The sequence below is a fragment of the Xiphophorus couchianus genome, chromosome 3, assembly GCF_001444195.1.
Source record: "Xiphophorus couchianus chromosome 3, X_couchianus-1.0, whole genome shotgun sequence".
Classification (NCBI taxonomy): domain Eukaryota; kingdom Metazoa; phylum Chordata; class Actinopteri; order Cyprinodontiformes; family Poeciliidae; genus Xiphophorus; species Xiphophorus couchianus.
In genome coordinates, this window is record NC_040230.1 from 3,323,929 (window position 1) to 3,350,345 (window position 26,417).

The following is a 26,417-nucleotide window of genomic DNA, read 5'->3' on the forward strand; positions in this document are numbered from 1 at the left end:
TTATCTTGAGCGCAGAGTTTCCAGCTGCTGTCGGTGTCTGCGGACACGGTGGGCACTTTTTCAGGGAGACGCGCTCCTTTACGGATATTGCCTGGAGTACAGCTAAACATCGAGCCACCGCAAAAGTTACCGCACCCCAGGAGCTACCGTCGGGTATGTACTTATTTTTGGCGTAAAAGTTGTCTCTGTTGACACTTTACTGATTGGCCAATGCTCGTTCTGTGGGTTTTGGGCTACTTTCCCCCCCACCATTCATGTCTCTAAAAATCCGCTTCGTGGTTTCAAAGAAATATTCAGGGGGTTATGAAACCAGTTTCTTTTTTGTGGTCGAACCATACGAAAAGAAAAAGTTTGCCTCGGTTAAAAAGCGAAATATCCGAGGCGTTCGGAAGCTAACATCTGAGCTAGCCTGCTAATGCTGACAACTGACACCGCTTTACCCAACTTTGTGGCTTGGAAAGTAACTTAAACTGAGGGTTGTGTCGTGGGAAGTCGTGATAACTTCTTGTGGTGAGCTGGTGGGTCCAGAGATTACTATTACTCGCTCATTCAAGGGCAGAGCTGAATAGAAACTCTCCTCAGGCCAAAGACCTTTCCGAATGTAATAAAATATATCTTGAGATTTTATTGCTAAATGCTTTCCATAGCAGGAAAATCTTTGGAAATGTCTCCGGCCTACTTCAGTAATCTGTAAGGTCAGCCGGTAAATCAGTCAGAAATCCAGTATCATTATTACAAAGTTTAGAGGTTATGTGAAACTTTTTTGCTACCACAAAAAGGGAACTTTATCATGTCTTCACTTCTTCTGAGTCAGTTTGGGAGTGGAGAAGGATTGCATTGTTCTACATTCTCCATTACTATTATCTGTTCTTTAAAATGCTGGAGTTGGTGCAGGGAGAGTCAAAGTTCATTCATATGTAATCAGTAGTAATGAGATCATTAGCTATTTACAGCAATGTGGCTTTTAGTTTAAGACAAGATTTTCTGATTCCATCTAAGAAATAACTTTCGGATTACAGTTTTGGAAATTTCCAAACAAGGCGCTCTTTTTTCTTCTTCTTCTTTTTAAACTCATCATATTTAAAAAGCAGTTTATAAATGGTACATTTCACCTCCCACTTTGAAAGGTGTCAGTGTTACACTCAAAGTAGTCTTGCATGGTAAAAGGAAACTAATGCTGCTGAATATTATGATGGCTTTATAGTTTATGATTAAAACATGTTTACTTCATTACTCTTTCATCATAATGCTGTACTACTTAGCAACTTTGTAGAAAGCATTCAAACCTCTAGCTATTCCAAAAAGCGACTTTTTCTTTTTTTGTTGTAGGTCTGTAAACGTTTTTAGGGTTTTTGTAGACTCTGATGTGAAACTATGCATCATTCTTACTCATTTCTTACTGATCATATTGTTTATTGTAATATATTTATTGTTACAAATTTTGATTTATCGTTGTTAGTTTAAATTCCAATTAATGATGTTTAAAGAAAATGCAAACTGTCCATATTGTTGTCTTACTATTTACTCCACTGTTTGTTCAATGAGAATATGAATAAATGTCAATACATTTCATAAATATGTTTAAATGCAGTTACTGTGTGCAGTTTAGAGACATTATCACACTAGTTTATGAGACTGGTGTCCTAAAGAAGGGTATTACTGCAATATTGCACAATTTATGTTAAGATGGCAATAGTGATTCGATTTGTTATTCATCGCTTTCCAAAACTATGAAAATAAATTTCACCTGCTGTTTTAGCCTCTGCTGACTCACAAATTAACCTTAGAAACATTGCAAAAGCAGCTAGTGGTTAATTTAAATTAGCGGTATGTTGTTCTGCTGGTTTCAGGAAATCAAAATTTTATCTTTTTTCTTTCGAATTGATATCAACTCAGTATCTGAATGTTAAACTGTGGAATACACTCAAGCAGAAAATCAGATATACCCCCTTTATCTTACCATTATTAGAGTATTAGTACTATACTTCAGCCAATAAAAACTACTGGCTTAAGTTGAAGCTGAAGTTAAAAAAAATTCTCACATGCTGTGTCTGGTGTGAAGTTTTATTCCTGTTTGCAGAGCGAAGTCGGCCATGAAGAGTTGACTGACTGCCGTATAAGGAGTGAAGAAAGGGCAAAGATCAGGGGGGAGATTCATCAAGTGATCATGGAGCTTTGTCTCATATTATAATGGAGACTCTATGTATTTCAGGCTTTTTGGTGGCAGCCTGGCATGGACAGAGTTGTAGTGGATCCGGGTAGGAAGTTGAACTTCAAGTATAATATTTGGTAATCTTGTTACTTGAGCTGAAAACCTCAGGTGGGGGAAATTTGCTCAGGAAATGGTTTGTGAGATAATATCTTGTACTTAAAATGTGAGATGCCTGTATCTAATGTTCCACAGGTATTAGAAATCTGTGGGGGTTAGGCAGGTCTCTCCAACCTCAACATTATAATCATGCAGTGTGTTTTACTTGTGCAGGGGATTTCTGTTAGGCTGAGTGTGTCTAAACCATTATGCTGCGGTCACAAACTCTGACAAAAAGGCACATAGCTGGTATTTGACCTTTTTGTAGGTAATAAGTTCCTCCTGGAAGACAAAGTTCAGATGTGGGAACCACGTCCTTAGCTTTAGAGCATTCCAGCTGCGAGTTAGAGTGGGATTTGCTGACACAAGCTGTCAATAATAGCAATTTTCTCTATTTTCTGCAGTGTTGTACAGTGCTGTCTGTTCCACTGGTTTAGAGAGATACAGACTGTTAGAAGTGCTAATGATAAGTTTGTCGTGGCAAATTTAGCTAAGTTGTTAATGTTCTGCATTAGGGATGCACAATATATCAGGACTAAAACCAGTGAAGTAAAACCGATATGAGTAATTTAAAAAAAAAATTGTATCGTCGGATGAATAAAACTGGGCCGATTATTAACAACCCGTATTTATTTCCATTTTGTTAATGTTCGTATCTGGAGGGGAAGTGGTATTGGTTTGGTCAGGTGACAATGATGTATCTAATGTAGCGCGGGATTGTGGGGAGTTTAGCTAACGCAGGGAAGGAGTGGTGAAGTCAGCGTTGTGTTTTTTTTTTCTTCAAGGTGTCAAAAGGATAATAAAATATATATAATGTAGCTAATGTCTGTCATAACAGCAACATTACGATCAGCCTAAATTTTAAGACTGGTGCATCCCTACTCAGCAGCCCTTTTGCTTTCAAAGCTCGAATTGGTAGTTCATTCTTTTTGTATTTCTGACTTTGAAAATCTGGTTTCTGAATATTTATTAGACACCATGAATTCAGCTCCACTAAAAGTAGAAACTAGTTTAGAAGTGTAACTCAGGATGCACTGATAAATCCTTTATTTTGGGAGATTGGCGATAAGGAAGACTGTGAATGTTAGCTTCTGTGCTTAGACGTTTTCACTGTACGTATTAATGCACACTGAAGAATATGTGGTGTTTGAACTATTAAAATATATAGTTAAACGTTTTATCAGGTGGTTGTGGTCCTTAAGACTCTGTTAGTATTTGTTGTTTGTAGCTATTATTTGTAGTTCTATCTATCTATCTATCTATCTGTCTAAATAGACAGATAGATAGATAGATAGAACATTTTCACATGAAAGAATTTTCTTTCATGTGAGAGAAAATTCTCACATATCTATAGATAGATAGCTCTATCTATCTATCTATAGATATGTGAGAATTTTCTTTCATGTAAGAAATAAAATTCTCACATATCTATAGATAGATCTATCTATCTATCTATCTATCTATCTATCTATCTAGATTTGTGTACTAGATAGATAGATAGATAGATAGATAGATAGATAGATAGATAGATAGATAGTTTAATTTTAACATAGCCTATAAAATAATAAACTTTCGTGTTTCCATTTAGCATTAAGACAAAATGTGATCAGAGGTGCCGTGGTTTCAGTTCTTATATTAGATTTGGTTGATGATTACATAATTCTAGCTATTTTTTCTCCTGTAGTAATAGGGGAAGACTCAAACACTGCATTGCTTTACATAAAGCCTCAGCTGCATTACTGTGGATATCTTTAAAACAGAGAATCCCCTCCCCCATGCTTTTTAAAATACTGAGTCGGTTACAGATCCCAGAAATCCCGACAGATGTTAAAACAACCAAGCCAGGTCAAACGAGGACTGAGCATTCTGAAGATGTTGGGGATTCGCTTAAAGTTTTTACATTATTTATCGGTTTCTTTTAGTAGTGAGAAGAATTTGGACGTACAGTAAATTTTGGCTTGCATAAAGAAAATTTAAAAATAGTGGTTTGCTACACATGTTCTTTACATGAAGTATGCAGAAACGAGGCAGCGTTTTAGAGAAGCACTTTTAAAAGTCTCAGTTTCTGTCACCCAAAAAGCATTTTGCACTCAGATAAGTGATACTGAAGTTATTTGTGGTTGTTTGGACTGGGCCTAAATGAACTAATATGAAAACTCTATTTTTAGAAATGTTAAATTTACATGTATCAAGTCATATACAGGAAATAACTGTGACCTGCTTTAGTGTAAGCTGGTCATCTGAGGAGAAGTTCTTCTGGGCTAAGTAACGAGTTCAGGGACTCTAATTTATTGTAAAACTGACTACTATTATTTGAACGCCAGGATCTTGGGCTGAGTTATTTATATAACTGAAACGTTCTTAGTAATCATGACAATTTTACATCTCTTTAATTTAAAATAAGTATATTTTTTCTAAAGCTAAAGTGATGCATTAAAGATGAGCTGTAAAAATGAAGCAACAACTTTTAATCTTAAGTTAAAGAATGAAAACCCCATCCTCTGCTTTGTGACCAATTCTGCTTTTACACATGCTTAGGAAATGGCAAGTTTCTGAAGAGTCATGTGTCTTTGGGTATTGTCACTATGTACTTCCTTAATCTACTGAAAGCAAATGCCTCGGAGGGAAATTACTCTCAGACTGATTACTGAGAGACTTACTCTTTGCTGTTTCTCCCCAGGGCCAGCTCAGTCACTAACTAGTTACAAACTTATTAAAAATCCACTTTATATGTTGAATAGACATTTATTTCCTAGAAAAACACTATGAATAGACATTGAGTTTACTGCTGGCAAGTCACCCTGATCTTTACATCCTTTACTGGTTTAACTAGTTCTGCCAGACCTGACAGGTTGAAGCAAACTACACTGTTAGACGAGTCAACATTCCCATCTGCCATGTTTTTTTTATTTGTGTACTTTTTTCTGTTCACCTTACCAGAACAGAAACTCTTCTGCTTTCCTGGGTAATCCAACCCCTTGGAAGATAATCCAACATGTCTTGGTTTATAAATAGATGCAGATTACGTATGTCCATAAACGGACCGTGTCACTTCCTGCTTGTCACAAGTAAACAAGCTGATTACTTGATGGATAGGATGAGTATAATTGACACCCATAAACTGTTCTTTCTATACTTTTAATTACAGTAACCATGATTTCCTGTACCTCCCTAAAGCAGAGAAAAGGACGATTATAGATATTAGCTTTTGTTTTACCACTACGACGGTTTACATTATGCTTATTATTACATATTATGGTATATTTAGTGTTTAAACTATCAAAATAGGTAGGTGTAACCTTTATTTTTAGAAGGTCTCAAGTATTTGCAGATTTAAGCTTTAATGGGTGGCTGTGGTTCCGAATATCAGGAGTCCAATGTATTTTAAACAAATAAGCATCCATACTTGCTAAAATTACTGTCGACTTTACTAAAGTTATGAGAAAGATAATTTGAGATAAGAGCGTTTTACCACAGGAAATACTCTGTCTTCAAGTTTGATGTAAGTTCTGATTTATTTAAGTAAACGGCAGCAAGTTACAGTTGCTTTGTAAGCTTTGTACTCAGCTGAGAAACAAATTTCCTGTAATTAAAAATTTCTACTTCAGGAAATGAGTCTTTGTCTGAAAAAAGTGAAAATGTATTCATCTGTGGCATAAAAAATCCATCAGAAACTAACATTTGCATAAGATGAAGCTAATTCTACTTGCTAGTGAACGATGAAAGTTTCCTGTAATATTTCATCATCATCTTTTGTTTCATCATGTAGGTTTAATTTTCTTTAATAAGTATTTGCTGAGGTTAAATATTTAATGTAATAAAAAAATCAAACTTTCTAAATGTGTAGTATGCTGTGAGTGAAACATTACTTTATGTTTAACAAGTTTGATCTTTGTACAAGTTCTGAATTTTGTGCATTTGAGTTTAGGGCACAAAACAGTGAACTAATAACCTATAACTGATGAAACAGATTTATATTTGTCATGATCCAAACAGGCAAAGAACATTTAAAATTTTATTGATTTATTTTCTTTTAAGAAAGAGTGAAGAATAAATTATATCTAATGTTAGTAGATCTGAATAATCTACTAACATTAGATTATTAGCACAAATAGACAGCAGCACTGTATTTTTGACAGTCCTGCTGTCAAAAATAGACTATGATTTATTCTTTTCGCTTTTACTTGTCTAGTTTCAACTCTGCACATCAGGTAAAATGGACCCTATTGGTTTTAATGCATTTACAAACTGCTGTTGGACTGTTTTGTAGCTGCAATAAAAACAACCTGAAAGTAATTAGAGTTTTTCTTGAGGCAGCTGAATTTATTTCAGTTGGATTCCCTTATTAAGGATAAATGGTTCAAGTTCACTGTAGGTATGTCAAATGATTAATCTGTTATACTTGAGATAATATGAATGAAAAAGTATTAAAAGTTCGAATGTAATTTTGAGCAAAAAAGAATTTTTGGAAAAAACTATTCTGGAACAGAAATTAACTTGAAATGTTGTTTGCTGAATAACAGCTCTCTCTCTCTCTCTTTTTCTTTTTTTTTTTTAACAGTGTTTATGGCTCTCCTTTATTCTAATAGGTTATATATAAGTATCTAATCCCATGAGCTGCAATTTTGTCATCTGTTTTTTCAAGGGTTTTGCATCATGTTGTTTAGCAAAGAATGAAATTATAAAAGTAAAGATGTCTGACCACCCTGGCAGCAAGGTAGGAAAAAAAAACATTGTTCCACTGTATGTTAGGTATTTCTGAATTTAAGTAGATCATATTTTAAACATATGTGCTGCTAATTATTTAACTTCCATTTATGGAGAAGACAACTGTCCTGGAAGTGGCTGGTTTATATGATCTGTGGACTAGAGATTAAAAATAGCAGAAAGATACGCTACTGGTTGCATAACCACGGCAACAAGGTATTTATTTATTATTTTTCTCACACCCGATTAGCATCTCAGAAGCTTAAATAACATCTGAACTATGACTCCAAATCCCAGAGGATTAAAAGGAGACAAATAGCAGAGAGAAAAGGAGGAAGTTTAAAGAGGAGTGGCAAAAGCAAATGAGGTGGATTAGCAACAAATGATGGTTTCACCCAGGACATGTTACTGTGGAATATCATCTCTGCTGCTCCGATGTTAAGGTGTTAGCATGTCATACAGCAACAGTGTTCAGTCAGAGGCCTCTTCAGATGCTGAAAACTGACTGCTACTGGAGGTTCTTCCTGCTCACAGCTTCCACAACTTTGAAGATACTCAGATGTTATGAGTTATTACATTTCATTGACTTTTAGTATGAGTTTAAGCTGGACCTGTGATCAGAATTTATAAATTACACTTTAATAATTTATGATGCACTTCATTTGGAAAATGTGTTAAAGTGGACGTAGTAGCATCTAACAGTTTGCTGATATCCACCATTATTGACACGTTTACACACGCTCTTAGCTAATTGGTTTCTTAAACTCCTCGCCTTGTTTTAAATCTGCCTCAACCTGCAGGAGTTGTTGGTAAAAACCTGATTTTCTGCCAACTATAAAGACATCAGACAGATTTTTAACGGTTTGCTGTCCGATTGCAGTTTCCTCAGAGTACCTAATCCGACTATTGTTGACAACTTAAAAGTTAAAGTGTTATAATTTTCTTAGATGATGATCTGATCTAGCCACTAAGCTGTAATTTTTAAGTATTAAACAAGAAATAAGTTCCAGTTTACCTGGTAATAAAAGAAAAGTAAGATGAATAGTTAGGTAAATTTTTTTCAGTAAGGCAGATTGTTAAATAAATTATTGAAGATTAAGTATAAAATGTAAATCTAACATCACCTTAAGCAAGTTATTGCTCATTGGTGAAAATTTGCCGATATTTTCTTTCTGATGCAATGTTTCACAACTTTGACTTTTACCTTGCGTGTTTTATCATGTCTGGTGAAAGTCAGAGAGTGGCTGATCTTAAAGTGAAAGAGTTAGATTTAGGATGCTGGTTAGAGGAGGATGTCCTGAAGATGACTGAAGATGACTTTTTCTTTTTATTTAGAAACCAGTGGTTCTTTTGATTCCTTCTCTGAACTACTAATTATGTGCTGTGTGGTCTTTAAATATGTTGTTTTCCTCATATGTGCTTGAGACTTTGGATTTTTATTCTTTCACTTTGAGCTGTTTGAGGCAACAGCACGTGATCGGACGCAGTGGTTTTGACCTGATTTTAACATTTCCCCTCCTGTAATAGTGGAAAGAAAAAGAATGGTAATGGTTCTTAGGTTTGCATAAATACAAGGGGAAAATGTGACATTTTCCTGTTCCTGTGTGTTATTAGATTTAGTTTGCTCTTCAATTTGAAGTTTTCCTGCTACAGTTTCCAAATAGCTTGTCAGAACTAAATTTAACTTTTCATGAGATGAAATGCTTCCTCAATGCTGAAAATCTACCCTTTCACGCTACTAAAAAACCCACTATGCTACTAGAAAGGCTTAATTCTTGTCAATTTATTGTTTGTTTCAACAATGGCCCAATTTTAAGAAATAGAAATCAGTCTGCAGACCACTCTGCTTATAGAAAATATATTAATGAATATTTTGAGATGAAGAGCTGATACTGCTAGACGAATAAATGTGCTGCAGAATTCATTATAGCTGGCACAGCGTAATTTATTGTGTTAAATATTGACTAGAATCTATAAATGCTTAGTTTGTTTGATCAAAATTAAGTCTTGTAAAAAAAAGAATAAAAACAGAAACTTGCACAAAAAGTGCTTCTTGTAATGTGTTGTAGATGCACCGAGGCCTACAGGCCGTGGTGGACAACAACTTGTCCCAGAAATTATTACGATAAATGATAATATTGTTATTTTGAGACCTTTTGTAAGTAGTATGATGACATAATATTGCAAGTTAGGACTTTTGTGATTATCAAGCTCACAAAAAGCTCACATGTTAATTTATTCTGTGACTAATTGTTTTATTGCTTATTGCGACAGGCTTGAATGCACCTTAACCTGTCAGACGTACTTTCAAGGATAGTTTCCTGGCAGCTGCAGCGACTCTTGTTTTCACAGCATCAACTCTTGCAGTAGATTAGCTTCAAATCCTTTTATCCTGGGTTCATTCCCACTCTGCCCTGTGCTTGTGTAATCCTTTTTATAGACATGACGGGATGTTGTTGACAGAGCAGGAGGGCTCCATGTTCAGGTCAGACTGGCTAATAACGCCGTCCTGAAGGAGACGATCCTCTACAAACACTGTGTATCCTCGTCTGAATAGTCAGAATAGCTACAGGAATGGGAATTCCATTTTGAAGAATAAAATAGCCTCCATGGGCTGCCACCTTATCGTGGTGGAGGGGTTTGAGTGCCCCAATGATCCTAGGAGCTATGCTGTCTGGGGCTTCATGCCCCTGGTAGGGTCACCCAAGGCAGACAGGTCCTAGGTGAGGGACCAGACAAAGTGCAGCCCGAAGACCCCAATGATGAGTAAAAACATTGGACTTGGTGTTCCCTCGCCCGGACGCGGGTCACCGGGGCCCCACTCTGGAGCCAGGCCTGGAGGGGGGGCACGATGGTGAGCGTCTGGTGGCCGGGCTTTTACCCATGGAGCCCGGCCGGGCTCAGCCCGAAGAGGAAACATGGGCCCCCCCTCCCATGGGCCCACCACCCGTGGGAGGGGCCAAAGGGGTCGGGTGCACTGTGTGATGGGTGGCGGCCAAGGGAGGGGACCCTGGCGGTCCGATCCTCGGTTGCAGAAACTGGCTCTTGGGACGTGGAATGTCACCTCTCTGGTGGGGAAGGAGCAGGAGCTAGTGCGTGAGGTCGAGAGGTTCCGGCTAGAAATAGTCGGTCTCACCTCGACGCATGGCTCTGGTTCTGGAACCAGTCTCCTTGAGAGGGGCTGGACATACTTCCACTCTGGAGTTGCCCAGGGAGAGAGACGTCGGGCAGGAGTGGGCATACTTGTTGCTCCCCATCTCGGCGCCTGTACGTTGGGGTTTACTCCGGTGAACGAGAGGGTAGGATCCCTCCGCCTACGGGTGGGGGGACGGGTTCTGACTGTCGTTTGTGCTTACGGGCCGAACGACAGTTCAGATTACCCACCCTTTTTGGAGTCCTTAGAGGGGGTACTGGAGAGTGCTCCTCCTGGGGACTCCCTTGTTCTGCTGGGGGACTTCAACGCTCACGTGGGCAACGACAGTGAGACCTGGAGGGGCGTGGTTGGGAGGAACGGCCCACCCGACCTGAACTCGAGCGGTGTTCTGTTGCTGGACTTCTGTGCTCGCCATGGATTGTCCATAACGAACACCATGTTCAAGCATAAGGGTGTCCATATGTGCACTTGGCACCAGGACACCCTAGGCCGCAGTTCGATGATCGACTTTGTCATCGTTTCATCGGATCTGCGGCCGTATGTCTTGGACACTCGGGTGAAGAGAGGTGCGGAGCTGTCCACTGACCACTACCTGGTGGTGAGTTGGCTCCGGTGGCGGGGGCGAAAGCCGGTCAGACCTGGCAGGCCCAAACGTGTTGTGAGGGTCTGCTGGGAACGTCTGGCGGAATCCCCTGTGAGACGGAGCTTTAACTCCCATCTCCGGCAAAACTTCGAACACGTCCCGGGGGAGGTGGGGGACATGGAGTCTGAGTGGACCGTGTTCCGTGCCTCCATTGTCGAGGCGGCCGATCGGAGCTGTGGCCGCAAGGTTGTCGGTGCCTGTCGCGGCGGCAACCCTCGAACCCGTTGGTGGACACCTTCGGTGAGGGATGCCGTCAGGCTGAAGAAGGAGTCCTATCGAGCCTTTTTGGCCTGTGGGACTCCGGAAGCAGCTGATGGGTACCGGCGGGCGAAGCGGCATGCGGCTCGGGCGGTTGCTGAGGCAAAAACTCGGGTGTGGGAGGAGTTTGGAGAGGCCATGGAGAAAGACTTCCGCACGGCTTCGAGGCGATTCTGGTCCACCATCCGGCGTCTCAGGGGGGGGAAGCGGTGCAGCACCAACACTGTTTATAGTGGGGATGGTGTGCTGCTGACCTCTACTCGGGACGTTGTGGGCCGGTGGGCAGAGTACTTCGAAGACCTCCTCAATCCCACCAACATGCCTTCCACTGAGGAAGCGGAGCCTGGGGACTCTGGGTTGGGCTCTCCAATCTCTGGGGGCGAGGTCGCCGAGGTGGTTAAAAAGCTCCTCGGTGGCAAGGCCCCGGGGGTGGATGAGATCCGCCCGGAGTTCCTTAAGGCTCTGGATGTTGTAGGGTTGTGTTGGTTGACGCGACTCTGCAATATCGCATGGACATCGGGGGCAGTTCCCCTGGATTGGCAGACTGGGGTGGTGGTCCCCCTGTTCAAAAAGGGGGACCGGAGGGTGTGCTCCAATTATAGAGGGGTCACACTCTTAAGCCTCCCTGGCAAGGTCTATTCAGGGGTCCTGGAGAGGAGGGTCCGTCGGATAGTCGAACCTCGGATTCAGGAAGAGCAGTGTGGTTTTCGTCCTGGTCGTGGAACACTGGACCAGCTCTACACCCTCAGCAGGGTCCTGGAGGGTGCATGGGAGTTCGCCCAACCAGTCTACATGTGTTTTGTGGACTTGGAGAAGGCGTTCGACCGTGTCCCTTGGGGAGCCCTGTGGGGGGTTCTCCGGGAGTATGGGGTACCGGGCCCTTTGATACGGGCTGTCAGGTCCCTGTATGACCGGTGTCAGAGTCTGGTCCGCATTGCCGGCAGTAAGTCGGGCTCGTTTCCGGTGAGAGTTGGACTCCGCCAGGGCTGCCCTTTGTCACCGATTCTGTTCATCACTTTCATGGACAGAATTTCTAGGCGCAGCCAAGGTGTTGAGGGGATCCGATTTGGTGGCCTCAGGATCTCATCTCTGCTTTTCGCAGACGATGTGGTCCTTTTGGCTTCATCAGATCGTGATCTGCAGCTCTCGCTGGATCGGTTCGCAGCCGAGTGTGAAGCGGCCGGGATGGGGATCAGTGCCTCCAAATCCGAGGCCATGGTCTTGAGCCGGAAAAGGGTAGAGTGCCTTCTCCGGGTCAGGGGGGGTGTCCTGCCCCAAGTGGAGGAGTTTAAGTATCTCGGGATCTTGTTCACGAATGGGGGAAGAAGGGAGCGGGAGATCGACAGGCGGATTGGCGCAGCGTCTGCTGTCAAGCGGGCGCTGTACCGGTCCGTCGTGGTGAAGAGAGAGCTGAGCCAAAAAGCGAAGCTCTCGATTTACCGGTCGATCTACGTTCCCACCCTCGTCTATGGTCATGAGCTTTGGGTCATGACCGAAAGAACGAGATCGCGGATACAAGCGGCCGAAATGGGTTTTCTCCGTAGGGTGGCTGGGCTCTCCCTTAGAGATAGGGTGAGAAGCTCAGTCATCCGGGAGGGACTCAGAGTAGAGCCGCTGCTCCTTCACATCGAGAGGAGCCAGTTGAGGTGGCTTGGGCATCTGGTCAGGATGCCTTCTGGACGCCTCCCTGGTGAGGTGTTCCGGGCACGTCCCACCGGGAGGAGGCCCCGGGGAAGACCCAGGACACGCTGGAGGGACTATGTCTCTCGGCTGGCCTGGGAACGCCTCGGGATTCCCCCGGAGGAGCTGGAAGAAGTGGTTGGGGAGAGGGAAGTCTGGGCCTCCCTTCTGAAGCTGCTACCCCCGCGACCCGACCTCGGATAAGCGGAAGAAGATGGATGGATGGATGGATGGAAATAGTACTAATTCTCCAATGTTTTGCTTATCTTTATTATGAGTTTGGGGTTTAATACCAAAGTAGCTAGCAGCTCATTTAAAAGCTGTAGATGACAATAGCTTTGTTTCTGCTACAAATGATATTCTGCTAATGTTGAAAACAATTGCGGTGTTTCCATTAAATAAGAAATGCAATTAAAATCGCACGTGAATAAACTTGTTCACACAATAAGTCATTTAAAATCATGACGCCGACGGACGTAAACGTGATTTCCCATGATCTCTCTCTCTGTGTGACTCATTGCCTCCCTTTTTCTTCCAGTTGGGTAACACTGTAGGTTTAAGTTCAGGTTATCAAGAAGAGTCCTTGACATTTACATTTTCCAAAGATGGATGGTTTAGCTTTACTTTTGCAAACCTCTCAGATGTATTATTTGTCAAACCAATTTTCCTAAAGAGCTGCCTGATTGAAGTGCCTCTCTTGACTTTACCATGTCAAGGTTTTTCCTGTTAAAATAGAGCTGTGGTATTCCCCCTGTGGTACGTTTATGAGATTTTATTTCAGACTCATAAAAGTCTAAATCAATTCCAGTAGATGAAATTTAATCTATGGAGGAGCAATTTTATGAGCATAATATTCCAGCATGTAGTTCTACACCTATTCTGCTCCTAGTTGTTGCTGCTGAAACTTGACTTTTATTGAAAACTATAGATCTTATAACCCGACGCGGATAATATTGCTCTGCAAATGTTGGGGAAATTTTCCTGAAGATTGCCTGTACAACATTACTTTGAACTGACGTACTGCATGGTTATTTATAGCAGGTGACCGATACTACGGTCTAAAGTATGCCTGACAAAATTTCATGTGGGTGCTACATTAAAGGGACTATTTTGGATAATAAGTTAAAATTTACTTGGCACTCAGAGTGTCTGCAAAAAAGGGCCATCAAAGAGTGCTTTATCTAAGAAAACACGTAGTTTCAGGTTGATAAGTCAATATTTATCTTGTTTTATAGATCATAAATTGAATCTGTTCTTATCTTTTCTCTCTGTTGGTTTGGAATTCTTAGTATTGGGTCAAAAAATGCACTTAGCAGAGTAATACATATACATAATAAGATCTTAGGAGTTGAACAATGAACACTTACAGATCATCAGGAAAGCTAGTGCCATTCTTGCTGACAGCTCTCATCCTTTACACACTGGGTTCCAGTTTCTGCCTTCAGGCGTCCGGCTCAGACTTCTCGGTATGAAAAGTAACAGGTGCACTCCTTAGCACTCCTTTGTTCCTATAGCAATTTCTCTTTTTAATGGTAAGACTCGTACCTCGTACCTGACTGTTTGTTGACTTGTGTTGTTATTTGTACCATTTATTACTCACATACATTGATGTACTCTTCTTATGTATAGATTTATATTTGATGTCTTTTTGGTACACTTTGTTGTTTTTATAACTTGCTGTAACATTAATTGCCCATTTGGGACTTGAATAAATCTGAATCTGAAGTAACTACGTTGCAGTTTTTATTGAGGTAGGACTCAATTTGAACCCACCCAGTTCAACATCTACAATACTTTAATGATCGAACCTGAGTGAATATTTCTGTACTGAAAGTAGGTTTGTTAAAATTCATTTATATGTAAGAAGGGGTCAAACTGGACTCAACTGCTGTACACCAATTACAGATTCTTCAAGGCAAAGTTTGGGATTTGATAAACCTTAACTATATTTGATGATATTACAAATGGATCCTTTGTTTTCCCAACAAATATGTCTAAAATGTTAGGTGCTTCCCTTGTTTTTACTACTAGTCGCACATAATTTCCACTTCTCTAAAGGTTTGTGCAAAATACAGAATAGTTAAGTTTTGTTTTCTCCCTCTTAACTCTAAACTAAGTCAGACCAAGTTGGCTAACGACCTCTGCAACAAGCTCTGTCCGCACTTAAATCAGGTTAATGCGTCTATGGATATATATGAAAAGATCATTGATGTGTTGAGATTTTTGGTGGGGTAAATTTGGTGGGGTTTGTCAGCACAGCACGAGACGGGGAAAAAAAAAGTTTTAATCCCCTTAAAGGGGGATCTAAAGGCTAAGCTACACATTCCCCCTGCCTTTTTTTTTTTTTACAAGCATTCATTGTAATTTTGTTTCACATCATTCTTTGTGTAAAACTTAATGATTGTGGCTCTGTCTTTGGGGTATTGTGTTCATCTTACTCCTTGTACAAGCAACTTTGAATCTTCAATAAATTCTCAGCAGAGAGAAGTAGTTTTATCATCTGTTCTCCTCCCCACCATGTTGCTGAAAGAAAACCATTTACATGAAAGTACAATTAGTGTGTTTGCTTTGCTACAATGAGTTGTCCTCATAACAAGCCAAAGGTCTGCAGAGACTGTATTTATAGATGTGTTAAATAGGAAGAAGAGAGTAACTGAGTCTCCCTTCAACTTTCCTAATGAGAATTCTCAACAGAACAAGGAACCACAGGCAATGTAGTAATTATGAACAATGATGTTATGGGTCATTAAGTTTTATTTTTTTATTTACATGGTCTGAAAAAATTGTAAAGTAGCTATTCTCTTCCCTGGTTGTGTTTAGTAATGCCAGCTCTGTCATCAGACCGCATGGAACAAATTTGCTAACTTTAAACTCCTTGCAGTCCATTATCTAGTCTGTTATTTTGGATTCTCGAATCTGTTACCTTTTCTGCATGTCTTCCTCCTTCTCTGTCTACCGATTTCCTGTCTGATATGGTGCAAATAAAGGACACTACTGTCAGAAAAACCTATAATTAAAAAATAAATTATACACTGTTTGTTTCAATCACAAACCTCTGGAACATCTGGATCTTATTGTGCAAAGAATAATTTTTTTATGAAATCACAAAAATTACAGACAATCTGAACATCCTGTTCACTAAAGACCTCAGTCAGAGGCTAAATTAGAACGACAGTAATACAGGCTGCTACAGATAATCTGTCTTGCCAACAGCCATTAGCATCTACAAAAACTCTTTAACAAAACTTGTATGATGGGAGTTACAACATTAATTTCCCTCTGGGATTGATGCATTATTTTGGAAACCAAGAGAGAGAGAGAGAACAGTGCTCTTGATAAATTAATTACAAAACCTATTCTGCTTTTGTAACTAATTACCACAAAAATAAAAATAGAAATAAATTTGTCCCACAGTTAAACCACTAAAAACCCAGATTGGAAAATAATTGTGCTCTAGTTTTGCACTTTTTAAAATCAGTTTCCTGAAAACTGTTGAGGTTCTGTGAAAATATTAGCTGAAATTAATAACAAGGGATGTCTAAATCTGAAATATTGAGTTAAATGATGTGCACCTGCTCAGTAAGCATTTCAAAAATGAAATATAAACGATTATAAAATGAACAGCTTGAGTTGCAGTGCTGTTTTGCTTCAGTCTACCAGAGTATGAGCTACATCTATCTGTCCAGTTGGCCACCGATGGGTAATCAATGTATTTATGTTCTCAAATGATGCAGCAGCTGGTAACTTGTAGCTTTACAGACGGCGGTGTTGGTACATCCACGCCTGCCTCCTCTCTCCAGCTGGCTAAAGGCAGGAAACCGACACCAAGTCCCAACGTAATGCAAATAAATAATTGCTCGTGGCTGTGAAGGTTATCTCCTGTGTCCACCACTTCGACACTCATTGAGGGGATTCTTATCAGTATAGTGCGTTAAATCATTAAAGCTGTTAAACTTAGTTTAGAGTAGAAATGTTTGGGAAGCATTTGAACATGTGTTAAGTACAATTACATGTTATTATAAACTATGTCAACATATTTAATCCTCACTAATATAATCATTCTCCCAAAGCCAACAAATTCTTCATCTTTAAACTACTGCAGGTTATAAAGTAAAGCTGGCGCGTTGTATACATGTATTGTATCAAAGTAAAACAAGATTTTTGAAGATAAATTGAAAACGATATGTTTTTTCTGTCACTGTTTTAAATAATTTTTAATTAACTAAACATCAATAAAGTATATATTTTTTACAGGTATGTATTAAAAACATTGTAGATCCAAAACTTAAAATGTGACTGAAATGTTTGCCTCATTAAAATAAAGGCACTTCATTAGAATTTTGTGTTGATTTTTTATTTGAGAAGAAAACTGAAAATTTGGTTTATTTTTAACATTAATAGCTGTTTTTTTTAAAAGTCTCGTTTTGCTTAGCATGGTTATTAAAATAAGTAAAAGCAGATTTGACTCCACCGCAGTTGGCTTTTGAGTAAAAATAATTGCATAGATACTGTTCTATTTAATTAGTTTTTCTTTCTTCACCAAAAGCGAACCGTGTCCAACTTTTTTATGGCAGTTTGATCGGCCCAATTTTGACTTTTTTTTTTTTATCGGACTTGGTGTCATAATTTTGCATCAGAAAAAACCAGTTGAAGTAAATCTGGTTTCAGTAAATCAAATTTCAGTATATTAATGTAGCCTAAATTGTAACATACTGATTTTAGTTTTTTCTTTATTTTTAGTTTTGATTATTGCTTAAATTATATGAGAAAGTTGAAGACAACCTGAGAAAACTTGTTTGTTTTTCTCAAATCCTTTGTTTAAATATTAATTTTAAACAGTATGAACAGTAGAAAAAATATTTATTTTGTCAAACTGCAAATTGCACATTTACATAAGACTGCCCCATCCAATATTTATCTGTCCTCTCCTTTACATTTCAGTTTTTTTAGATTTTTTTTAAACTAATCTTGTGTGTCTTCTCTGTCATCATCACTACTCAGCACCAAAAGCTTTATTTTTCCTGATGTATTATCTTCTACCTTTTACTCTCCTCTGCCTTGCTTTGATTACTGCTTTGGGAGACTCCACTCTGTATTTATGGCACTCTTCCTCCCTGGAGGCTCCTGCTCTTTGTGGCCTCTGCTCTCTGCGGTTGGGAGCTGGTTGCCTGGCGCTGGGCAGCCAGCCCTTGCTATCAGGCTTGATGTGTCAGCAGCACCACTGTCCTCTCCAAGGCTTTTAAGGCAGATCACTTGCTCACTTTGGGTTATTAGTGTGCAGATCACTGTGGAGTCGGCCCAAGCTGTTCTGGCATTTGCTGGCTAATTAGCATAGTTTCTACTTCTGGAGGTTTTTAAAGGGCAGGGAGGAAATACGTTTACACCAGCACATTAATTTGTGTTACAGTTTTGTTGTTTGTTCAGGAGCAGCCGACCCAGCTTTTAACAAATAAGTGGAAATCAAAAGTCAGTGCATGCATCAGGACGACTGGCTGTCATTCACACCAACCCTGTTTAGTCCGCTTTAATCAAACTTAGTTTGTACTACTGTACAAACTAACTACTACTGCGCAATCGCATTTCCAATAATGCAAACTCTAGTCCTCCTAAAAACCTTATGTCTTGTTTCGTTTGAATTGAACTCCAGTGCTGTGTGAATGCGTACTGAATGCCAAGTGGAGACTGCTTCCAAAGTAGATTATAGCCCAAGGCATGCTGGTTAAATGCAACCCAAACAAACACGCGTGTCTGGAAATGGTCTTTTGACCAATTGTTAAAATCTGATGCAACTCTATTTTTTTTACATTTTCTGAAGAAGGAAGTTCCACTCAGTATCTTCTTCAGAGGTTTTCACGTTGTTTGTTTCAGTTGTTCTCGGTGGAGCGCCACCACAGGTGAGGAGGGGGACGGATTTTTCAAAGGGTTTGGTACGTTTGATACAGTTTGAAAGAGAACCACACCAGCTGAAAATTTTACAAATGTTGCAATTTTGGTCCCCAGTCAAAGAAAATCTACTGGACTATCAGGTGTGAAAACTCCCCAAACCAATATTCTTAAGCTGTTGCTGTTTTCATGCAGTAATTCATAGAAGTCCAACATACTGTAAGGAGCTCAAGCTGCATAGAAAGCCAATGTCAGAGTCAATTTCATTACAATGCTATTAAGATGTTAACATAGTAAATATTGCTTTGCAAGTGCTTGTCAAGCCCATTAAACTTGTTCATGTACGGTAATTATAAATTGAAAAATGTATTTTTAAAATTTTATTTATTTATTGAAGCAAAATGTATATATTTTGCTTTTTTTTTTTTTCAAAGTAGTCCACCAGTAAACAACTATTTTATTCCATCTTACCATAACAATGTCAAACACTGATAGCAGTGAGATAATTGAAAAATTAAAGATGTAATTGGTTTTTCAAACCAATTACCTTAGAAATGACCTCGTTTAGACCAGTTGACTCAATTTAGCACCGTTAATTAAATCCTATTAAGTTATAATAACCTTTGAAGTTCCCAGCTCAGAGCTGTCTGTAAACATTTGCTTATTTTGAATCCCACTGAGACTTGGGAACTATTTGATCTAATTCAGATTTTTTGTTTTGTGCATTTAAGTTTTCCTTCTTGACCTGCTGAGTCCTGAGGGAAGCATTGAGCTCTGTTGGACCTAAACCGCTCTCTCTGTCCTCCTGCTGCTCTGAACCGTCTCTGTCTGCCGATTGATCCTCAGCATGGAGTGCAAAGTGCATTTGGAGACTTCTTCTTCTTCTTTTATCCATTGCATTTGTTGACTTCTTGGGTACAAATCAGATGCTTTTGTTGTCTTTGATATTTTAAAGGTTGTACCTTTTTTTTTTTGGACTCTAATATCTGTCCGTTCTACAGGAGGTTGAACAGACTACGGCTTTAAGTCCTGCTGCTCTTTATTGATAGTTTTACTCAAGCTGAATGCAGAATGCTGGAAACAAAATGCATGAAAAGAAAAAAATATATCCATAGCAAAGATAAATGAAAATCTTTAAACTTATCCAGAACTGAATCTTATACTTGTGTTTACTGGCATTATCAGTCTGCACTCAACCCTCCAGACTTGCCGGAGAGACGGAGAGCAATCACCCTTTCATTACTATTGCTGCTGACCTTTGACCTTGACAATGCTCCATTGTGCTTTATTGAAGAAGAATCCAGCAGTTGTGCTGAGTTTCCAGTTAGGTCATAGCAGAAAATGCAACACTTCAGTGTTTTATTCTTGTTTTTCATGGAGTTTTATTGTAAAAGTTTCAAAAACTGGGCATTTCAGAAGCAACCATTTAATATACATAACATATCTTTTATAAGAAAAGAAAATATGTATTTATGACATATCTTAGCAATAACAAAAGGTTGAATTAGGTGGTCTGGTTGTTAATTAAATTCATTAAATTGAGTTTATTCACGTCTCATATCAAAATAAATGTAGCAAAAAACTACAAACAGGTTAAATTTATATGCAGTAATGTCCAAATGGAGTTCAAATTATTCCACTTAATTTCAATTTAATCTCATCATGTATTTAAATTTAAATCTGATTACATACTGAGCAATTTGATTCTAATCATAATTCAGTACAATTATATCCAGGTTCTTATGAAGGAAAGTGGTAAAAAATTATCTAAGGAAACATTTAAGTGTTGTAGTTTTTTTTTAATCACGTTAACTTTTTCATCAGTGAAGACAAAGTGGATCAGATCCAAAAGTATCTGCAGTTGCTGAATGGTGAGAGAATTGGCACTAATTTCCAAACTCGATTCAAAGGCAGACCTGCTCCGAAAATCAGCGAATAATCTGTAAGCTCTCACACAGCTTTTATATGCAAGCATTTAGAGAAAAATGCTCCCATATGTGCATGTATTTATGTAAATCACATCCACGGCAAATGGCGTAGCGTTGTTAAAAACCAGAGCTGTTTGAGTCAGAGAAAATTACCGCCTGCAGAAAGCTTCCGTTAATTTTTCTACAGGGGAAGAAAATGGAGGAGATCAGACCACAACCTCCCCCACCCCTGATTAAAAATGAAAGATCTTTTTAAGTAGGTGGAAATAAGTAAGAGGTTTATTTCTTCTGACATAATCTTACAGGTTATTGCATTCTTTAGTAAAGAAAGTCATATTTTGTCATTTGACCCTTTTGTTTTTTTTCTGTTAATGTTGTTTAATGGCACAGATTTCTCCCATCTGCTGGACTTTGAGAAGATTTTCTTCAGCATCCAGTTTGTGCAATCAAAATCTGCATTCAGAATCTGGTAGAGAAATTAGCAGAACAGCTGCAAAAATGGAGCCAACTGGGATGCTTAGAGCTTCCCCCTGTGTGTTTAGTTGAGTTTTTAAATAGCAAAGATTCACCATTGTTTAGAAAATGTGGAATGCAGCTTATGTGTTGCTGCTACAGGACAAATATGTAAAAAGACATGCATGCCAGGATATCAGGATATAAAACATTAGTTTCAAGAATAAATAAAATACATGTAAATCATAACGTTAATCTGATTTAAATTTCTATAAAACTGATCAATTGCTTCAGTACCACAGAATAGTAGAAAAATTTTAAAAATGATACATTTTTTAGCACTTTACAAAACTACTTGGTTTTGTTAAAAAAGTTAAAAGTTAATGAAATCTTTTTACATGTAAATTAAATTTTATTGTGATCTGCATTAGTGTGATTGTGTTCTGTTCTGTGTCACCATGAATCTCCAGACGATGTTTCAGAAAGCTCTTATGATGTTCACCATAAAACCGGTGGCCAGTTAGACCTTATTTCCAAATAGTTATAACTACAGTCTCAATAAATTTACATTTTCCTTCTGATAATATTTCCTTCCGCTCTTCAGCAATATTACTGAAGAGCGGGGCTAGGCTAATGCTAGCAAACTTCCTCACTGTTTTGATACGACTCTGATAATTTGGCAATTTGGCCAGTAATTTAGCCTGTATAAAATTTTGATAAATGTGTTTTTTCACAAAATATAGAACATTGTTTTGAACATCGTCCTTTTTAACAGAGTCTCTATGATTAGGGAGACCTGAGTCTCCCTAATCATAGAGACAGGAAGCTACAGAGACCAACATAATTGTAAAGGTTGGAAAATTTAGTTTGTTTCTTTGTTTTCTTTCCCCAGCAGGTGAGGTGAAGATGGTGGACCGGCTTGCTAACAGCGAGGCCAACTCTAAGCGGATCGGATTGGTGGAGAGCTGCTTTGGCGCCGCGGGCCAGCCCCTCGCCATCCCCGGTCGCGTGCTAATTGGAGAGGGCGTCCTCACCAAACTCTGCCGCAAGAAGCCTAAAGCTCGCCAGTTCTTCCTCTTCAACGATATCCTGGTCTACGGCAACATTGTTATCCAGAAGAAGAAATACAACAAGCAGCACATCATCCCTCTAGAGGGCGTCACCATCGACACGGTGCCTGACGACGGCGAGCTGCGGAACGGCTGGCTAATCAAGACGCCCACCAAGTCCTTCGCCGTCTACGCCGCTACCGCCACGGAGAAGTCCGAATGGATGAACCACATCGGGAAATGTGTGAGAGAGCTGCTGCAGAAGAGTGGCAAATCCCCGACCGGCGAGCACGCCGCCGTCTGGGTGCCTGACTCCGAGGCCACCGTGTGCATGCGCTGCAAGAAGGTGAAGTTCACGCCCGTCAGCCGGCGCCACCACTGCAGGAAGTGCGGCTACGTGGTTTGTGGGCCTTGCTCAGAGAAGAAGTTCCTGCTTCCCAGCCAGTCGTCCAAGCCGGTGCGCGTGTGCGAGCATTGCTACAGGATGCTGTCGGGAAGCCTCGGGCGGCAATCGGAGTCCATGAGCCGATCGGGCGCCAACTTCAACAACACCCTGTCGGACGATGACGACGATGACGACAGCAGTGACTGAGGAACGCCCAAACCTCCACAGGACTCATCTTGTCTCGCCACTGAGGAGAATATACTCTTCCTCTCAAGATATCACCTAATTATTTCCTTATTTTTCTTGTTTCTTTGATCGAATCTCGATCCAAGAAGAGGATTTTTGTTTTGTTTTGTTTTGTTTTGTTTTTCAGGATTCCTTTCTATGAACCTATATGATGGATTTTCTCCAGGAAAAATTAAGTTTCTGAAACAGTAAATCATCAGGAAAACCTGGAAGTAACTGGGTGACCAGCAGAACTCTGGGATTAAGTCAGACTGTGCATCACAGCTTCACCTTGTTCTCATGCCTCCTAATTAGGCTAATTCACTACAAAACAAAGGTGCTAACGAGATATTACTCCTGCACTGTCCCCTCAACTTAATTTCTCCTGAATAGTTTCTGTTGCTCCTTGTTATTTCATTTCTACAACTTAAACTAAGACGATAATTAGCAGGAAACGGAGAGTCTTACCCCCCTAACGCCTCTGTCGGCCTTTCTTCTAACAGATTATGGAGTTTCTCTACACTTTTTTTTTGTAGATTTGTCCTCAGATAATTATAGATTTTTCTGTTTTTTATCTGATGAAATGTAGATGCCACGCTAAATGTAGAGATTTTCTAGTTGAACTAATGCAGTTGCTTTTGACAAATCAGCTAAGGTCCCCAAAACTAACTGCAGCCTCCGCCTGTACTTCACGTAGTGCCTTCTAGCAAACTGAGCTTATGCATAAATAAAACAAAGCTGCAAAAAAAACAAAAAGGTAAAACCCACCCATCCAGGATGGGTCAACTCCTGAACACCAGGCAGATTATCAAAGGAAGTGTGTTGTGATTGGTCAGAATCTGGCACAGTGCCTTGTTAGTCAGAGGATGGACAAGAGAATTATGCAGACAGTCCTCAGGTTTCCCAGACAGAAAACTCAGTAAAATGTTGCATAAATCGGATTTTGACCTGAATATTTTCCTGCTTCTTTGCGGTTCCAGTTGGTTCCCGTATCCACCGTTGTTGGTTGCATGTTTTCAGAGCTGCAATCAGCCTCCTGAAACTCACCCGCCTGGGAATTCCTGGAATTTGGACCTAGTATTACCTCATGGGTGGAGTTCTGTGGAAAACAAAAGGAAAACATGACGATGGCTGCAGATTTTACTTAGCTGGCAAATTGCTTTTCGGGAACAAACGTTCAAGTGTCTTTTGCACCTGGATGGATTTTCTTTTTCTTTTTGTGTTTTGATTAGAGAGGCATGGAACAGATTTAGTCTGATTTCTGTTTAGTGTGAGAAAAACCTAATAGTGACCTGAGATGTTTAATTTAGTGCTCTAAAGAGAATAAACCCTCTCTGTTTGTGTAGTCTGTTTACTTTAATTAATGAATGAAAACTAGTAGCTTGCAATAATCAGGAAGGGGTTTTTTTCCTGCTTACATATGCAATTCCTCTGTGATCTGAGGCGTTCCGGAATGAAAGTCAGGAAATCAGCGCTGCGTCTTCCTGCCCGTCTCTCCTCCCTCCGCTGATCTGAGGTCAGATGAGTCAGAAAACAAACAGCGATCCTCTGAACTCCGCTTCCTTCCCCTCAGTCGCACTTTCCAAGGAGCGGCCAGAGTCACATGGCGCCGTCATGTGATCAGGGACCGAACCTGGAAGTGAAAGAGGGCTGGGTGGAACCAGGACTACCTGTCCCGGCCTGCACAAGAGTTCATGTCATTAGTTCTCAGAGAGTCTTCTGGAGAGTTTCATTCCTCTAACAGGAAGTTTAAAATAAGAGAATGTTTTATAATAAATGGATGCTGAAGCTGAAAAGCAAGCAGGAGTCAGAGGATTTCTTGCTACATTTCTGCAAAAAATGAATAAAAATTAACATTAAAATGCAAGATTAACAAAAATATCAAACTCTTACCAGTGTTTGCTGCTTCCTAAATAATAGTATTGAAGATGATGCAGTGCTTATTGCAAACAAACGACATAAACATCTTTATACCTGCAGGATATTAGCTCAGAAAGTGTCACAGGTTGAGTAACACTTTATCCGTCCTAACTAAAAATCATTTCAGCCAGCTGTGAAACGAAGCTGCACATCAGTATCATCTTTCTTGATAAATACATCAATTCCTATAGAGTTTTGTAATATTTGAACATTTTTGTTTGCTAAACTGAGTCAGGATGAATTAATTATACTGTAATTAGTCGTTGTCTTCAGTGTTTCCATCATTATTTCTTCTGCCTGCTGTTGGAATGAAACTCATTTGAGTTATGATTAGAAACGGTTCGGGGAATATAAAGTTTTATTTGCTTTAAATTCAGATGATTATTTTTTGTTTTAAACTGAGCACTATGTGTTGTTTTTTTTAGTTTTGTTTGTCTGTACTGAGTCGGCATTAAACACACCGCTTACGGCAACAGAAGGAAAAAAGGGATTTTCTTATTTTCGTCTTATCGATGCAATTTTTGTGTTGCTCCGATTAAATGGGCACCTGTGATTGGAGGGATGAGCAGGTGTTGATCACTAACTAGCTGTGCTTTATAGTTGCTGTGGCTGATGTGCTGAACCCAGAAGCACCGAGTCGGGCCTCAGGTTTGCTGTGGATTGCACTTAAATAGCCGACACATGGACTCTGCTCCGGGTCGCTCCTGAAACATCCTGTCAGACTCTTTTTTTTTTTTTTTGTTCCTGATGATTTTTGTACATGTGTGCAGATTTGTTTTAGGTTGCGCAGTCCTGATCATTACCAGAATTTGTCTGTGCTCTGCTATTTTTTCTTTCTGCTTCCTTTGAGCTTTTTCAAAGATGCTTATCATACAAAACACACCAAGTAGGAATCTTTATGATTTAATCCTCAATTTACAGACAGCATTTGCGGGATTTTACTGGTTTATATTCACGACACTCAGAGGTTTAAGGGGTTTTATCCTAACCTGGCCAGCTTGATCAACCAAAGTCCAACAGGTTTGATTAAAAATTAAACGTTTATTTGATGCTGAAGCATCAGTGTTGAAAAGAAATTCTTCCAAAATGAAACAGCAGAGCAAAAATCCGTTGGCTGCCCTGCAGCGCCCACACACATCCAGCCATTACCTGAGTAACTAGGTTACCTGAGTGCAAACAAACAGGTTATTTACCAGTTTACAGTTGAGTGACTGTGCAACAGAATAGAAATCCAGCAGGGGATCGTCTAAATGCTTCCTGATGGCGCACATTTACAACGCGGTTAAAATCTCTCCTCTTACTGATTATGTATTAAAGGTTTCTGATTACATTTATGATGCGTTCTCTCCATTTTCTTTGTTTGTTTTTGTTTTAAACGCTGCAGCTTTGATTATGACAATGACGCATGTACACAAATGATCAAGTAACCTGATTTTTATTGTTTTGTGGAGGGTTTATTTTAAACAAAGCTTGTGATGGGGGCCACCAAGAGAACGGAGAAAGTTGTATTAATAAACATTAAACAAGGATTTTCTTCAGCTCCATAGTCTATTTGTTTTATTTTTTCAGTGCTGAAAAATGTCAAAACTCCCAAAGGTTATAAATAAATATCAGGATAATAACCAGGTGTTCTTGTAATATTCTGATTAATGTTGAGCATTTCCCCTGAACCCACATCTGGAAGGTTCTGCATGATCAACGCTCTGCAACCTGCAGCTCTTTAGACCTTCCTCTCTTTTTAACTCTGGATAAAATGATAAACACCCAACCCTTTTAAATATTAATATCAGAGCTGAGCAACATGGTCTTGAAATGTACCAACAA

At 39.6% G+C, this 26,417-nt stretch overlaps 1 protein-coding gene across 2 annotated transcripts; it reads left to right on the forward strand.

Annotated features, from left to right (window-relative positions):
• Positions 1-26,131, forward strand: plekhf2 (pleckstrin homology domain containing, family F (with FYVE domain) member 2). Of its 2 annotated transcripts, none has more exons than XM_028012681.1 (2): positions 1-153; positions 21,910-26,131. In XM_028012681.1, the coding sequence occupies exon 2, from the start codon at positions 21,921-21,923 to the stop codon at positions 22,653-22,655; it is 735 nt and encodes a 244-aa protein (XP_027868482.1). In that variant the 5' UTR covers positions 1-153; positions 21,910-21,920; the 3' UTR covers positions 22,656-26,131. The 2 variants fall into 2 exon arrangements, with proteins under 2 accessions (XP_027868482.1, XP_027868481.1); XM_028012680.1 differs by having other exon boundaries at positions 3-153; positions 21,907-26,131.
• Positions 26,132-26,417: the final 286 nt, after the last annotated feature.